This window comes from Physeter macrocephalus, chromosome 4 (genome assembly GCF_002837175.3).
Source record: "Physeter macrocephalus isolate SW-GA chromosome 4, ASM283717v5, whole genome shotgun sequence".
Classification (NCBI taxonomy): Eukaryota; Metazoa; Chordata; class Mammalia; order Artiodactyla; family Physeteridae; genus Physeter; species Physeter macrocephalus.
Window position 1 is genome coordinate 71,216,890 of NC_041217.1, and position 15,631 is coordinate 71,232,520.

Genomic DNA, 15,631 nt, shown 5'->3' on the forward strand with positions numbered 1-15,631 from the left:
GGTGTGTTTCTCCTTGGATTTATCCTGTATGGGACTCTCTGCCCTTCCTGGACTTGATTGACTATTTCCTTTCCCATGTTAGGGAGGTTTTCAAATATAATCTCTTCAAATATTTTCTCAGTCCCTTTTTTATTTCTCTTCTTCTTCTGGGACCCCTATAATTTGAATGTTGGTGTGTTTAATGTTGGCCCAGAGGTCTCTGAGACTGTCCTCAATTCTTTTCTTTCTTTTTTCTTTATTCTGCTCTGCTGTCGTTATTTCCACCATTTTATCTTCCAGGTTACTTCGTTCTTCTGCCTCAGTTATTCTGCTATTGATTCCTTCAAGAGAATTTTTAATTTCATTTATTTTGTTGGTCATCAATGTTTGTTTGCTCTTTAGTTCTTCTAGGTCCTTCTTAAATGTTTCTTGTATTTTCTTCATTCTATTTCCAAGATTTTGGATCATCTTTACACTCATTACTCTAAATTCTTTTTCAGGTAGACTGCCTGTTTCCTCTTCATTTGTTAGGTCTGGTGGGTTTTTGCATTGTTCCTTCATCTGCTGTGTGTTTTTCTATCTTCTCATTTTGTTTAACTTACTGTGTATGGGGTCTCCTTTTCGCAGGCTGCAAGTTCGTAGTTCCTGTTGCTTTTGGTGTCTGTTCCCAGTAGCTAAGGTTGGTTCAGTGGGTTGTGTAGGCTTCCTGGTGGAAGGGACTGGTGCCTGTGTTTTGGTCAGTGAGGCTGAATCTTGTCTTTCTAGTGGGCATGACCTCATCTGGTGGTTTGTTTTGGGGTGTCTGTGACCTTATTATGATTTTAGGCAACATCTCTGCTAATGGGTGGGGTTGTGTTCCTGTCTTGTGAGTTGTTTGGCATAGGGTGTCCAGCACTGTAGCTTGCTGGTCATTGAGTGGAGCTGGGACTTAAGGTTGAGATGGTGCTCTCTGTGAGAGCATTTGCCATTTGTTATTATGTGGAGCTGGGAAGTCTCTGTTGGACCAATGTCGTGAACTCCACTCTCCCACCTCAGAGGCACAGGCCTGACACCCGGATGGAGCACCAAAACCCTGTCAGTCTCACTTTTGGGAAGTCTGAGGTCTTCTGCCAGCGTTCAGTAGGTGTTCTGAAGGAGGTGTTCCACATGTAGTTGTTTTTCTGATGTATTTGTGGGGAGGAAGGTGATCTCCACGTCTTACTCCTCCGCCATCTTGAAGGTCTCAGTCCTGTTGACTTTTTTTTTAATTCAAAATATAATATTTATTCAAAAGCAATAAAATAACAGTTTCTATGAAGTATGAACTGTATATAATAAGTAAACACAGCACAGTACCAAACCATTAAAATGTACCAAAGTTGACTTTTTAATGATGGCCATTCTGACTGGTGTGAGGTGATACCTCACTGTAGTTTTGATTTGCATTTCTCTAATAATTAGCCATATTGAGCATCTTTTCCCGTGTGTGTTGACCATTTTTTACATAACTTATGTTAGTAGCCTAAAAGGAAATAGTCTTAGAAGTAGATTTGCTGGGTTTAAGTTTATGTGCATTTTAAATTAGAAATATATTTCCAAATCACCATTCAAGGAAGTGTCTCAAATTTGCATTCCCACCAAGAGCATATCAGGGTGCCTCTTAAACCACAACCCCATCAGTATTATCTGTCTTTTTAAGCTTTGCCAGTCTGATGGGTGTTTTTGTTTGTATATAGTTAATTAGTAACAAAGATGATATCTTTATATATTTATTGGCTATTTGAAGTTTTTAGTGATTCATACCCTTTTCACACTTTTCTGTTGGATATTTTTGTGCATTGAAAGCTATTTGTGGATTCAGGTCATTAACTTTGCCTGTCATATGTGTTTCAATATATTTTTCTTGATTGAGATATGACTTTTATTATTTGTTTATATTATTTTTTGTTCCTTTCTGAATATGTTAGAAGTAGGAACTTCTATTAACTTTTTGTTTTCCCTCAGTTCCAGTGTCTCATCCTATCCTCACCCTCAGGGCCCCCAGGGCCCAGGCTATGGTGGGGGATGTGGTGGAGCTTCACTGTGAGGCCCAGAGAGGCTCTCCCCCAATCCTGTACCAGTTTTATCACAAGAATGTCACCCTGGAGAGCAGCATGTCCCACTCTGGACAAGGAGTGTCCCTCAACCTCTCACTGACTGCAAATCATTCTGGAACCTACTCCTGTGAGGCCGACAATGGCCTGGGTCCCCAGCGCAGTGAGGCAGTGACACTTTCCATCACAGGTAAGTTTCCTATTCTCAAGCCACGGATGTGGCCAAAAGATTTCCTCCTAGGATACTCTGATAATCCTTGTGATGCCCGACCAGGACAGTGTTTCTCAGGGACAGGTACACAAAGCTAGATGTTCTCCAAACTGTTAGTTTCATTAAGTGTTTCTGAAGGCTTGTCATTTGGGTGGGAAAGGGGGCTAAAGAAGACCACTGAATTTAATATTCTTCAGCTAGCATCATCCATCCTGACCCTCAACCCTTGCATCAGCCACAGACATGAGCTTCCCCACCAAGAGAAGTGCCATGCCCTGTGCCACACCTGCACCTGATTAGCCTCATGAGTCCTGGTCCCCTCAGTTCACCCTCTCTCCCAAGGCATCAGCTCCAGGGGTCAGGGAAGTTCAAGAACACAAGCCTCTCCCTCTGGCTCATGCCTGGGGTCTCCCCCTCAGGGCTGACAGGGAGCAGAAGTGGCCCTGTTGCCACCGGTGTCACCGGGGGGCTGCTCAGCATGATGGGTCTCGCTGCCGTGGCACTGTTGTTCTACTGCTGGCTCCCGAGAAAAACAGGTGAGTAACTCCCTGGTTAACCTTTCCTTGAGTCCCTGTCCTTCCCATCTCCATTCCCTCAGGCCCACTTTGCTTGAGTCCCTGTCCTTCCCATCTCCATTCCCTCAGGCCCATGCTGCCTTTAGAACCAACCCCAAGCTCTCAACACCTCCTTTCTGCACAATTCCACAGCTCCTACCTTCCCCTCTAGTTCCTCCAGAATTTGTCTTCATCAAATGCAAAGTTTCTAGAACAGCCCTATTGGGTGTAAGATGTCTTCACAAGATGTAGTTTACCTGACATAACAAATTACATTGTATTTTCCTCTCTACCCTTGCAAGACCCCAAAGGAATGGAAGAGGAGAAGAAAAACTCTGAGAAATAGGAGTGAGAATAGAAACAAAATGGAATTTGATAACTTACTGATTTTGTAAATATATGGTACTTTCATAGCCGATCAAGTCTATTTTCCCACATTCAGCTATTGACCATTGTTCTTCACAAACTCCACGTTAAAAGATTATGGATTGTGGGCTACCCTTTTGTATTATAATTATACCCCTCTGGAACCCAGGATCAGTAGTTTTTGCCCAATCTGCCACCTCCCTTGGACATAGCAAAGGAGGGTTCACATCTTAGAGACAGTGACTCCTGGAAGGTTCTAGGTGAGCCTCCTATGAGCTGTGCTCCTTGTGAAGTCTTCCTTCTCCTGGACTCAGTGTCTCTCTCTGCTTTCCTTTGCAGGAGAAAAGCCTACATTTGACTCCTCCAGGTGAGACTTGCCTATATTGCCATATGGTTAATGAAATGCCCACCAAGTATGAAAATGGAATTGAATCTGGTTACTGCTGAGAGCACGGTCATTGCTTCATGTCACTGAGATAGGTTGTGCCAATTTCATGTTGCCACCTCCCTTGGGATATCTCAATTCCCAGGACCTTCTCACCCATCAGCTTAGCTAAATAGGCCTTTTTCTTGCAGCAAGTGTTAATTGCTTTTTATTTATTAACTTACATCCTTGGTCCAATGTTGCCTTGGTTATTTGAGTGACACTATGACCACTGAATCCATCCATTTCCTAAGATGGTCTTAGCTTAATCAGCCTGGAAAGCTCTGGTCATTGCCAACCCAACCTAACCAACACCTATTGTGATGACAGCCAAGAAGATGGAGTCACGCAACTTGACCACCCCGAGAGACCTCTCTGCTAACAAGAGGTGGTACCTGTGAAGAAGGGGCTGCCATCTTGGATTCCAAAGGCTGACTTTAGGAGTCACACCACAGCTCACAAACTATCCCTGGGCAAGCTTATGGTAGCAGCATCCAAACCATCCTGAGTTCCTCTGAGCCTTTTTGTTTGTTTGTTTGTTTGGCCATGCTGCACAGTTGCAGGATCTTAGTTCCCCCACCAGGGACTGAACCTGAGCCCTTCTTAGTGAAAGCACCAAGTCCTAACCTCTGGACCACCGGGGAATTCCCATTTGAGCCTTTCTAATTATGAATTTCACTCAGATACTGATCTCTCTGGGAGTGTAGACCTTGGAGCCAGGTTTGAATCTTGGCTCTTTCCCTTTCTAGTTACATAGTCTTGAGCAAGTCATTTTACCTCTCAGAACCTCCATTTTTCCATCTAAAAAATAGAGATAATAATAGAATCAACTTAATATTGTTATAGGCACTAGCACAGTGACATACCAGGTGGCCATAAAGTCTGGATTAATATTATGATTTATAATATAATAGTCCATAACAATAGACCATTTGTTATATGCTCATCTATGTTTCCAGGCTTGGCAACTATCCTGTGGTAAAGACTCACTAACAGGGAGTGATCCTTATAGCTAATTCATCAGGATTTCTGGGAAACATCAATGCTTCTATCTCACAGGAACCCGTCAGCTTCAGATCCGCAAGAGCCCACCTACCACAATGTACCAAGCTGGATAGAACTGCAACCAGTGTACAGCAATGGTGAGGACTGAGGGCCCTCCATTTGGGCAGGGGCCCCAGGATTGGTCCAGGAAGTGGTGGGACAAGAAATGAGGAAGGGACGGTACAGAGGCCCGGAGAGCTCTGCTCCCTCCAGAGAACAAACTCTATCTGGGGGAGGAGGAAGTAGCAAGAGAAGGGGCAAGAATCTTAGAGTCCTCTCAAACTTCAACTTCTCTCCAAGTAAATCCTAACAGAGGAGACGTGGTGTACTCGGAAGTCCGGTGCATGAAGGGGGAGAACAAACCGGCAGGTAAGACCCAAGGACGCTTGATTTTGGCGATCTATTGCTATGTGTGGCTCAGTCTCCACCCCTTCAGTGGGTCTGGGCCAACCAGACACAGAACTGCCCCTCAGGCTGGGTCACGGCTTCTTACTTTGTGCCCACCTACACTGTTGTGATTAACCCAAGCTCACCATGCAAAGCTGCTTTCTCCATTCTCCATGGATGGCCTCAGCATCACTTGAGTAACAAAGTCATCACCCTGGGCAGTCAGCCCCTCAGAGCTTCAGTGTCCCATCTGTGAAATGAGACAGGACTGTCTATCATTCCATACCTACCTGTACCTGTTTTCTACTGCTGCTGTGGCAAATGACCATGAGGGCTTAAACAATACAAGTTTATTATCTTACTGTGCTGTAGGTCAGAAGTCTAACACAGGTCACACTGGGCTAAGATCAGTGTCGGCAGAGGTCCTTTCTGGAAGCTCCAGGGGAGAATGTATTCCCTTGTCTTTTCCAGCTTTTTCCTTTCTGGGGCTCATGGTCCCATCTCTCCATCTTCAAAGCCAGCAAGTGGCACCTCTCTAACCATTTCTTCCATAGTCAGTGCTCCCTTTGACCACAACTAGAAAAAGTTCTCAGATTTTAAAGTTCTCCTTAAAATTCCACCTGGATAATCTAAAATAATCTCACCATTTGAAGGTCCTTAATCTTAATCACATCTGCAAAATCCCTTTCTCCATCTTAGGTCACATATTCACAGGTTCCAGGTATCAGGACATGGACATCTTTGTGGGAGACATTATTCTGCCTATCACTCTCTCTCATAGGGTTATTGTGAGGATCAAATGAGGAAGTAGATGTGGAGATGCTATTACAGCAGCAGAGTTTAAGCAGCTTTTATGATGAGTATATGCTGGTTGTCTGTCTGTGTCATTAGTCCTCACTCATGGTAGATGGTCAGCCGTGAAGAATCCCAGCCTGGTTTCCTCCTGCTCGGAGCAGGAACGGGAAAGCCTTTGGGGCTATTCTAACTTTGTTCTGTAAAAAGTGCCATGTGATTTTTAGCCATTCTGCTTCCTTCTCTGGTTTTTTGATTCTTCTTGTATAAAATCAAATGAACTCTATTTTGTTCCATAAGTGGCACCTCTCTAACCATTTCTTCCATAGTCAGTGCTCCCTTTGACCACAACTAGAAAAAGTTCTCAGATTTTAAAGTTCTCCTTAAAATTCCACCTGGATAATCTAAAATAATCTCACCATTTGAAGGTCCTTAATCTTAATCACATCTGCAAAATCCCTTTCTCCATCTTAGGTCACATATTCACAGGTTCCAGGTATCAGGACATGGACATCTTTGTGGGAGACATTATTCTGCCTATCACTCTCTCTCATAGGGTTATTGTGAGGATCAAATGAGGAAGTAGATGTGGAGATGCTATTACAGCAGCAGAGTTTAAGCAGCTTTTATGATGAGTATATGCTGGTTGTCTGTCTGTGTCATTAGCCCTCACTCATGGTAGATGGTCAGCCGTGAAGAATCCCAGCCTGGTTTCCTCCTGCTCGGAGCAGGAACGGGAAAGCCTTTGGGGCTATTCTAACTTTGTTCTGTAAAAAGTGCCATGTGATTTTTAGCCATTCTGCTTCCTTCTCTGGTTTTTTGATTCTTCTTGTATAAAATCAAATGAACTCTATTTTGTTCCATTCTTGGTTCAGTGGCCCACCTCTAAAACATATGAACTCATTCACACTTACAATCCCCTTTGATGTGAGTGTTGTTGTTACCCCATTTCAAAGATGAGAAAACAGAGGCAGAGAGACCTTAAATGACCAGCCTGAAGTCACAGAGCTAACAAATCACAGAAGAGTCTGTCTCTAGAGTCCAAGCCTTAGGCCAAGCTCTGCTTCTCAGGGCAGTTCCAGGGAGCCTTGAGGCTCATTCCAAGCCAAAAAGAGAAAGCCTTGCTTGATGAATGCCATATTTCATTCCAGCTTTAAGACAATATAATAATAATAACAACTTCTATTATCATATCAACATGTATTGAGCAGTTCCTATGTGCCTGGTACAGTTCTGAGTACTGTAAATAAATACATTTATATATATATATGCCATAAATATATACACACACACATATATTTAAAGTTTGTTTGTTTATAGCCCTCAGAAGTGTACCTGCACATTGGAACTGCTCAGCACATAACAGATGTTAGAAATCAAACACACACACACATAACCCTATAGGTAGGTATTACTATTCCCAACATGCAGATGAGACACCCGAGGCAGGAGATATTGAGTGACTTGCCCAAGGCCACAGTGGTGGCACGGCTGACCTGGGGCTCAGTCTGGGGTGGTCTGGATCAGAAGTCTGCTCTAAACCACTGTACTGCCTCTGCTCCAGGCCAGGCTGCTTCTCCATAATATACACTATGAATCTATGATCAAAGCATGAACAAGATAAAAAGTAGATTTCTTTCTTTTGAGAGTCCCTGGGGAGCTCAGCATGAGGAACAAAGAGTGGAATGATGCTGAGGAGAGAGTTGGTCAAAGCTGTGAGGTTGAAGTTCTTAGGAAAAGTTCAGTGCAGCCCCATGGAAATGGCTGTGGCTGGGCTGATGGCACAGTTGCAAGGAGAGAGTTCTGAGTTCACAGATGAATGCTTCCCTTCTTTCCACAGCAGCCTATGACCCAGAGCTTCTCAAGAACACGGTGAGTCCTGTGACCTGTGTACTCTCCCACCTAGGGCCTGCTGGCCTCTGGCCCTCACCTATGTGCTCCTTCCCCCAGGATTCCTGTGTCATCTACTCCCAGGTGAAGGGGGCTTACACCGCAGCCCCTAAGCCCCAGCTCTTGGCTGCATCCACTCCTCACAGATGAGTCCACGCAGCTCCCGACTGCTGTCTCAGCCTCTGCACCCAAAGCCACCCTTGCGGGAGAAGGGACATCAAAGTGGGAAGATTTAAACCTTGGGTCCTAGACCCAAGGCCACACCCAGCAACCTGTGCATCAAGTGCCCACACCCTAGTCTGAACACAGGGCCCCACAGGACTCCCGCCTATTTCCAAAGTGACAGCCCTGGCCCAGTGGTCTTTTTCTTAATGACATGTGCTCCCAATCCAGGGCCCATGATGTTGCCTGGCTTCCTTAATGAGCTTCAGCTTTGGTCACTATTCCGAGTCCTACTCCCATACACATCCCCACCATTCCTCCATGAGGACTGCACCTAAACTCTGCCACGGATAACCTGCTTTCAGTGGGTGCTTTTCTCAGTTGTAGTCAGTCTGGTAAGGCTACAGTGGGCTCTACCAAATGGGACAGCACACACTCCTGGAGACATGGACACTGGGCTCGTCATGGACCTCCCCATGATGGGACTGCATTCCACACTCCCCCTGTCTTGTCTGAAACTCTAAGCTCAGAATCTGACACCAGGATAACTCCTCTCCTGCCCATGTGCCAATATCTACCTGCCCAAGTAAGTGGATTTCACACCCTAGGTCCTAGATCCTTCCCATCCTGCCAGAATTTACCCAGGAAAGTCAAGGTCAGGAGGACCAGAGATGCAGATAGAACACATTTTGAAATATAGGAGGTGCTCTTTTACTATTTGATTGATTGAATGAATGAATGAATAAATGAGGAAGATATTATGGGTCATTATGGTGTATTCTTACCCTCAAACTGGCATCTGATCCAGTGTGCTCCCTAGGAAATCCAAGAAGTACTCTTTTCTCTTCCCTGAATAGGAAATAAACTAAGAGAAGGAGTTTGAGTGAGGAAAGCTGTGTTCAGAAAGCAGGAAGCCTTCTCAAACTTTAAAGTGCTTATGTAGGGAGGGCGGGAGGGCGACGCAAGAGGGAGGGGATATGGGGATATATGTATACATATAGCTGATTCACTTTGTTATACAGCAGAAACTAACACAATATTGTAAAGCATTTATACTCCAATAAAGATGTTAAAAAAATAATAAAATAAAATAAAGTGCTTATGGGTCACCTGGAGACCTTGTTGAAATGCAGATTCTTATTCATTGAGTCTGGGTGAAGGCTAAGATCCTGCTTCTATAATAAGCTCCCACGTGATTCTGATGCTACTGATCCTAGGAGCATGCTTAGTACCCAGGCCCATGAAGAAGTAGTGTGGGCTCTGGCTGCCCACTGCCCAACTCCATGGGGGCTACTCACGTAGATCACATGCTCCCTGCACCATCCTTCCACTAGAACACCATCAGATCCTGCTGCTAAGAGAAACCATCCTTCCACTAGAACACCATCAGATCCTGCTGCTAAGAGAACTTCTCAGCAACATGCTGGGTTTCATCAGCCTCCCTGGGTCAGTAAAAAGTAGCTGCCATCATCTTCGTTTCCCCACCTCAGGCTTCACACTTTCCCATAGAGGAAATGAATACACTGTGAATAAATATACCTCTTAGCCTTCTCCATTCAAAGTTGATCTATCTCGCCTCTGAGCCATGGGATGTTTTGATCCATTTTTATGATGTCCATCACAACTCATCTTGATCTCCACCCTCCGGTGGATTGTACAGGGGGAATCGTTTCCAAGCCACATTGCCTGGATTAATAAAATCCTTGACGGGGCAATCATGGCCCTTCTCCACATAGTACCACCTACTTCCCTCTCCAGCTTTTTCTGTGGTCATTGTCCTCCACACCCTACACTCAACCACCGAGTGTTCTTCCCCATTTTCTAACATAGCTGCTCTGCACTTCCTCCTCTTAACCTTTTCCATCATTTGCATATGCTAGAATCCTGCTTATTCATTGAGCCCCAAGTCAAATGTCAGCCCCTACTGGAAATGATCTGTCTTTGGACTCCCATAACACTTGTATACCATGAAACATGGAATCACTAATGGTTGATGTTTGGAGGGAACTTAGAGTTTATCTAAGCCACTTCTTTAATTTTGTGGTTGGAAATTGAGAACGAGAGATGAAGAGCAACTAGCTGAAAATTAAATAACGAGTTAGTGGCAAAGCACATACTAAATTAAACCCAGGACTCCTGGTACCCAGGACAGTGCTCTTTCCTTTACACGGTTCCTCGGCTACAGAGAGGTGTGCATTTTTGTGTTTCCCCAACAAGACTGAGAGTTCCTTAAAAGCAAAGCCCAGGGCTTCCCTGGTGGCACAGTGGTTGCGCGTCCGCCTGCCGATGCAGGGGAACCGGGTTCGCGCCCCGGTCTGGGAGGATCCCACATGCCGCGGAGCGGCTGGGCCCGTGAGCCATGGCCGCTGGGCCTGCGCGTCCGGAGCCTGTGCTCCGCAACGGGAGAGGCCACAGCAGAGGGAGGCCCGCATACCACAAAAAAAAAAAAAAAAAAAAAAAAAGCAAAGCCCAAGCAGCCAGCATGGTACCTGACATTCAATTGGTGCTCAATGAATTGTTGTCGAATTGGATGCCTATTAAATCCCTCTGATGAATAAACATCACCTCTACAAACTTGTCTATATCATTACCTGCTGTCTCTTAACCCAGAGAAGTTCAATACATGTCCTTCAATCTTAGAGTTTTTAATAATCCCAATAAAATCATTGCTACAAGGTCCACCTGTCAGTTTGAGATGAATGCTGTGTATTATTCAAAACAAGAACAAGATACTTGCATGAACTGCAGGTATCTAAAACACCACATAAAACCCAATCAGTTGTCCCCACAAAACTTGCTCTCCTTACTGTGTTCTCTTTCTTCCTTCCTTCCTTCTCTCTTCCCACTCCTTCCCCTCTTCCTTCTCCCCCTCCCCCTTCTTCTCCTTCTTCTTCTTTCCTCTCTCTCTCTCTCTCCCTCCCTCCCTCTCTTTTCCTTCTTCTTCTTCTTTTTCTACTTGAAGATAGCACTCTACCCAGTCACCCAAGACAGAAGATGCATAGCCATCTCTGAGTCTCTACATTGAATTGGTCACCCAAGCCAATCCAGTCAACTTTCTTTCTTTCTTTTCTTCTTTTTCTTTCTTTCTTTCTTTCTTACTTTCTTTCTTTCTTTCTTTCTTTCTTTCTTTCTTTCTTTCTTTCTTTCAGCTGCACCACACAGCATGCAGGATCCTAGTTCCCCAACCACCAGGGATGAAACATGGGCCCCCTGCAGTGGAAGCTTGTAGCCCTAACCACCGGACCACCAGGGAATTCCCTGTCAACTTTAGTTTTGAAATATCACTCAAATCACATCCTCCTTTTAGTTCCCACTGCCACTTCCTTAGTACAGGCCTTCGTCACCTACCACCAGCATTACATAATCGCCTCGAAACTGGTTTCCCAACTTCCAGATTCTCTCTTTGCATAACCATCCCCAACAGATTTGCCAGTTCGACCTCCCAACAGAGTTGTTAATATGACCTTTCTAAAAAACAGCTCTATTTATTCCTCTGCTTGAAATCCTACAATTATCCAGATTTCAGGGTCTATCATTGGACACAAGGGTCTTCATGATTTAGTTCCAACTTACATTTTCAACTCCATCTACCAATATCCCCTTTAACAGACAAGAACACACACCATGGGCTCCTGTCACACCAACTTCTTTTCATTTCCTACACACACCACCTTCTTTCAAGCAGCCATGGCTTTTTTCCTAGTAACTTTCCCCTTTTTGTTCTGTCAAACTCACTCATCCTTCAACACTTTTCAAATGTCAATACTCAGTGAGGCCTCATTTCTCTCTACAGGTTTCTATAACCTTTGGTATCTATGTTTCTTGTAGTCCTTACAAAAGTGTGTGTGTGTGTGTGTGTGTGTGTGCGTGCGTGCGTGCACCCACGTGCTTCTCTCCCTGGACTACTTAAAGCCTCTCTAGGGTTGAGTGTTATGGTTAGTTCTATTTTATAACCCTCCCCTCATCCTTGCATCATGCCCAACACACAGCACAGGGCCTGGTGAATCACAGATGCTCAATTCATAGTGAATAAATGAATGTGCAACAGTGTTGAATGGACTTTTCCTGTTTCCCTAAGAAAAACACTTAAGCCCCAAAGCTGAGCTCAACAGTCGATAGTAACTCACGTGTTCTGAAGAGGAGCTTCTGGACACATCCCACAGGACTCACTCAGAAGTGGCCACACGACCCTTGGGTACTTCCCTGGTTCCTCACACCTCCTCTATCAGCTGAGATCAGAGTTCATTGAGAGGGGTGATAGAGGACATGGGTGGTCTGGTGAGGGGCACTGGGTGTTTTACTTTCCCTCCTAACTCCAGCCAGGGGAAGGCAGGACTCCTAGATAATAGCTTAAAGAAGGGAAGACAGCCCCTCATCTCACCACTCAGGGCGAACTGTTGAGCCTCAGGTAGAGAGCAGAGCCCAGTGAGAGAGCTTTTAAGAAATCTTAACACGAGTGCCCTGGGGTTTGGGGATGTTAGAGAGCACACTATTCCCCACTCCTCTCATGGGAAGGGAGTTCCATTAGCACCACACTCCTGGCCTCTAGTGGTCCAGCCCCTCTGTCTTCTTTTCTCATAGCCAAGAGCAGCCCACAGGAGCATGTGTTCCCCTCTGCCCTAAGTTTTAAAAGACCTGCCTCTACAGAGGGATACTTACAGTTTCACAACCCCAACCTCAAGGTTTAGCATAGGAGGCTTCAAACCCTGAGAAACAAAAATAGAGAATTCAGGGGAGCAAAATGCAAAGCAAGAGATGGAGGTTTCTGCTCAAAGCAGGGCAGACGGCCCTATGCTTTGGTGGTGCTTACCAGGCAGAGATCATATGGGTTTTTTACTGTGCTTTTTTATGACAGTGTATTGGAGTTGACTTTTGGCTGCTGAACTTGAGACAGGAGCTTTAAGTCTTAGGCTGTGGTGTTTTGTGGCAGGTCACTAGCACTTAGACGAGGTTTTGACCAAAGGCTGTAGGGCTGGGGATACACACACTGACCATTAAGCAATGGTGAGCAAGTGCACTGTACTCTTCTGGGTGCAGTGGCCCTGGAAACGATTTACACTCTTCCCATGGTTGTGAATTCAGGCAGCTGCTTCTGCCAGTCAAGGGTTCCAGTTCCTTATGGCACTTGGGGGCATGACTTGACAACACCTCCCTCACACACATTCCATGAAACTTCCACCTCCACTCCGGGGATCCCCTATTGGGCTGAAGTGCAAAGGTGCAGGGAAGTTAACTTTGGGATATTTAAGGCAATGGATAAATGTTGCTCCTTTTCTCCTCTCCACAGCCCCCTCCCTAAATGCACCATTCAGAGATGTAAAAGCTTTATTTATATGACCTCTCCGAGGACTCCTTGAGTGACCAAGCATTCAACCTATTGCAAAACTGTGGCCAAGTTGGGTCTACACATTCTTAAATGTGTTCTTCTTTCCCAGCCTCCCTCCTATTCCCTCTCCCTTCTACTTCCCTGGGATTCTACTCACCCACAGTGTGTTAGCACATGAGCTTCTCCTTCAGGCTATCTTCTAGGTGAGAGTCAAGGGCCCCAGCAAAGCCAGCAACCTTGAAAAAGGGACCACTGTCCTTCAACAGACTGGCTTTCTTGAACAGCTGTGGCTGTGACCAGGCTTCAGCCATAAAACAGAACCTTTTCATTCAAGGCCTTTGATATATTGGGAGCCAGGGCAATATTTTCTGCTTTCAATGCAAGGCAGCTGACTTCCATGTGTGTCACAGAGCTTTTCAAGCTGTTAGGTGTTAGGGTCTTGCCAAGGTAGGAAGGGCTGGGTCTGCTGACCCAACCTCAGCTGAGCCTTTTAACAAGGACACCAGAGATATGAGCCTGAGCTGTAGCCCCGTGCTGCCTTATAGAGCAAGAGGAGAGACATTTGTCTCCACTACAGAACTGCAACTAACACAAAGACAGACAAGGGGAATGCATTCCTTAGGAGGGGGGTTTTTAGGCCTAGCTGCAAATCGAGAGATGACAACAGTGAGAGCAGCTCAGGACTAAAGGAAAAGATCTGCTCACCATCTGTGATGGAGTCCACATTACCCAACAAAGCTCATACCCAATGCCACTCTGAGAAGGTGGTAGCACCAGGCTCAAAAAACGGAAATTTTAAAATTCTTCAGTGGAAAAGAAAGATACCACTTAGGTGAATTCTACCCCTTTCCCAGTACGGTGAATTCATAGTAGCAAAACAAAACTTAAGATTTCTTCCACTTTAGTTAAAATTACAGACTCTAGACTTTATAACAATTTCATTATGGTGAAAAGATCTTTTCCATTTACCCTCTGTGATTCAGACACCAGTTTCTTTGGCGATGCTAAATGCTGGTCTCTGGGGACATAATTTTGTTAGGATAAATGTTTTAGGACCTTGAGATTGGCCTCTTTTCTAAAGTCAGTAAGTCTAGGGCCCATGCTATGATACTCTGACAAGTCCTATTAGCTCTCTGGATTCTTTTAAATAGTGTCTTAGTCTGCTCAGGCTACTATAACAAAAATACCATAGGCAGAGTGGCTTAAAAACAACAGAAATTTACTTCTTACAGTTCTGGAAGCTGGGACGTCCACAATCAAGGTGCCAGCAGATTTAGTGTCAGGTGAGGGCCTACTTCCTGGTTCTTAGACACGTCCCCACATGGCAGAAGAGGCAAAGGAGCTCCCTGGGGTCTCTTTTATAAGGGCAAAATCCCCTATGAGGGATTGTGTGTTGGATTTGACACAGATGAAGATGCATTGGAAATATTGAATAAGAATGTAGAAGAGTTTGAGTTAACAAATGTTGACATGGTTCAGTGTGATGTGTGCTCATTATCTAACAGAATGTCTAAGTCATTTGATACAGTAATTATGAATCCTCCCTTTGAGACCAAAAATAATAAAGGGATAGATATGGCCTTTCTGAAGACTGCTTTGGAAATGGCAATAACAGCAGTATATTCTTTACACAAATCCTCAACTAGAGAACATATTCAAAAGACAGCTGCAGAATGGAAAATCAAGATAGATATTATTGCAGAGCTACGATATGACCTGTGAGCATCATACAAGTTTCATAAAAGAAAATCAGTGGACATTGAAGTGAACCTAATTCAGTTTTCTTTTTAAAAGCCTCCAAAGACAAAAGCAGCTTAAAATCTAATTAAAATGAATAAAAAATATGTTTACTAAAAACAAAACAAAACAAAAGCTGCAGCCTCAGCTGTCTTCTGGCCTCATGGTCCTCTGCCCTCATGACCTAATCACCTCCAAAAGACCCTCACCTCTTAATACCATCACATTGGGAATTAGGTTTCAACATATGAATGTGGAGGGGACACAAACATTCAGTACATAGCAAATAGTAAGGTACATCATCTATGAGTTTGCCTTGGGATAATTTGAGCATGAAAAATAATATTACTAGTAATAAATGATAACACATTAAAAGAATTTATGAGATAATTATTCTCAAAGGAAAAAAAAGAGCAGTCAAAAACTCTTATTTACATTTTCATTAGGTCCCATTTGTTTATTTTTGGTTTTATTTCCATTTCTCTAGGAAATGGGTCAAAAGGATCTTGCTGTGATTTATGTCATAGAGTGTTCTGCCTATGTTTTCCTCTAAGAGTTTGATAGTGTCTGGCCTTACATTTAGGTTTTTAATCCATTTTGAGCTTATTTTTGTGTATGGCGTTAGGGAGTGTTCTAATCTCATACTTTTACATGTACCTGTCCAGTTTTCCCAGCACCACTTATTGA

The 15,631-nt window shown here is 44.3% G+C and overlaps 1 protein-coding gene across 1 annotated transcript in view; it reads left to right on the top strand.

The window, feature by feature from the left end:
• The window catches only part of FCRL5 (Fc receptor like 5), a 41,998-nt gene extending 34,129 nt beyond the window's left edge, over window positions 1–7,869 (top strand). Inside the window, exons 11-17 of the mRNA XM_055083945.1 lie at window positions 1,963–2,241; window positions 2,682–2,798; window positions 3,522–3,549; window positions 4,666–4,748; window positions 4,951–5,019; window positions 7,670–7,701; window positions 7,780–7,869. Coding sequence (XP_054939920.1) covers window positions 1,963–2,241; window positions 2,682–2,798; window positions 3,522–3,549; window positions 4,666–4,748; window positions 4,951–5,019; window positions 7,670–7,701; window positions 7,780–7,869 — 698 coding nt within the window. The remainder of the gene's footprint in view (window positions 1–1,962; window positions 2,242–2,681; window positions 2,799–3,521; window positions 3,550–4,665; window positions 4,749–4,950; window positions 5,020–7,669; window positions 7,702–7,779) is intronic.
• Window positions 7,870–15,631: the final 7,762 nt, after the last annotated feature.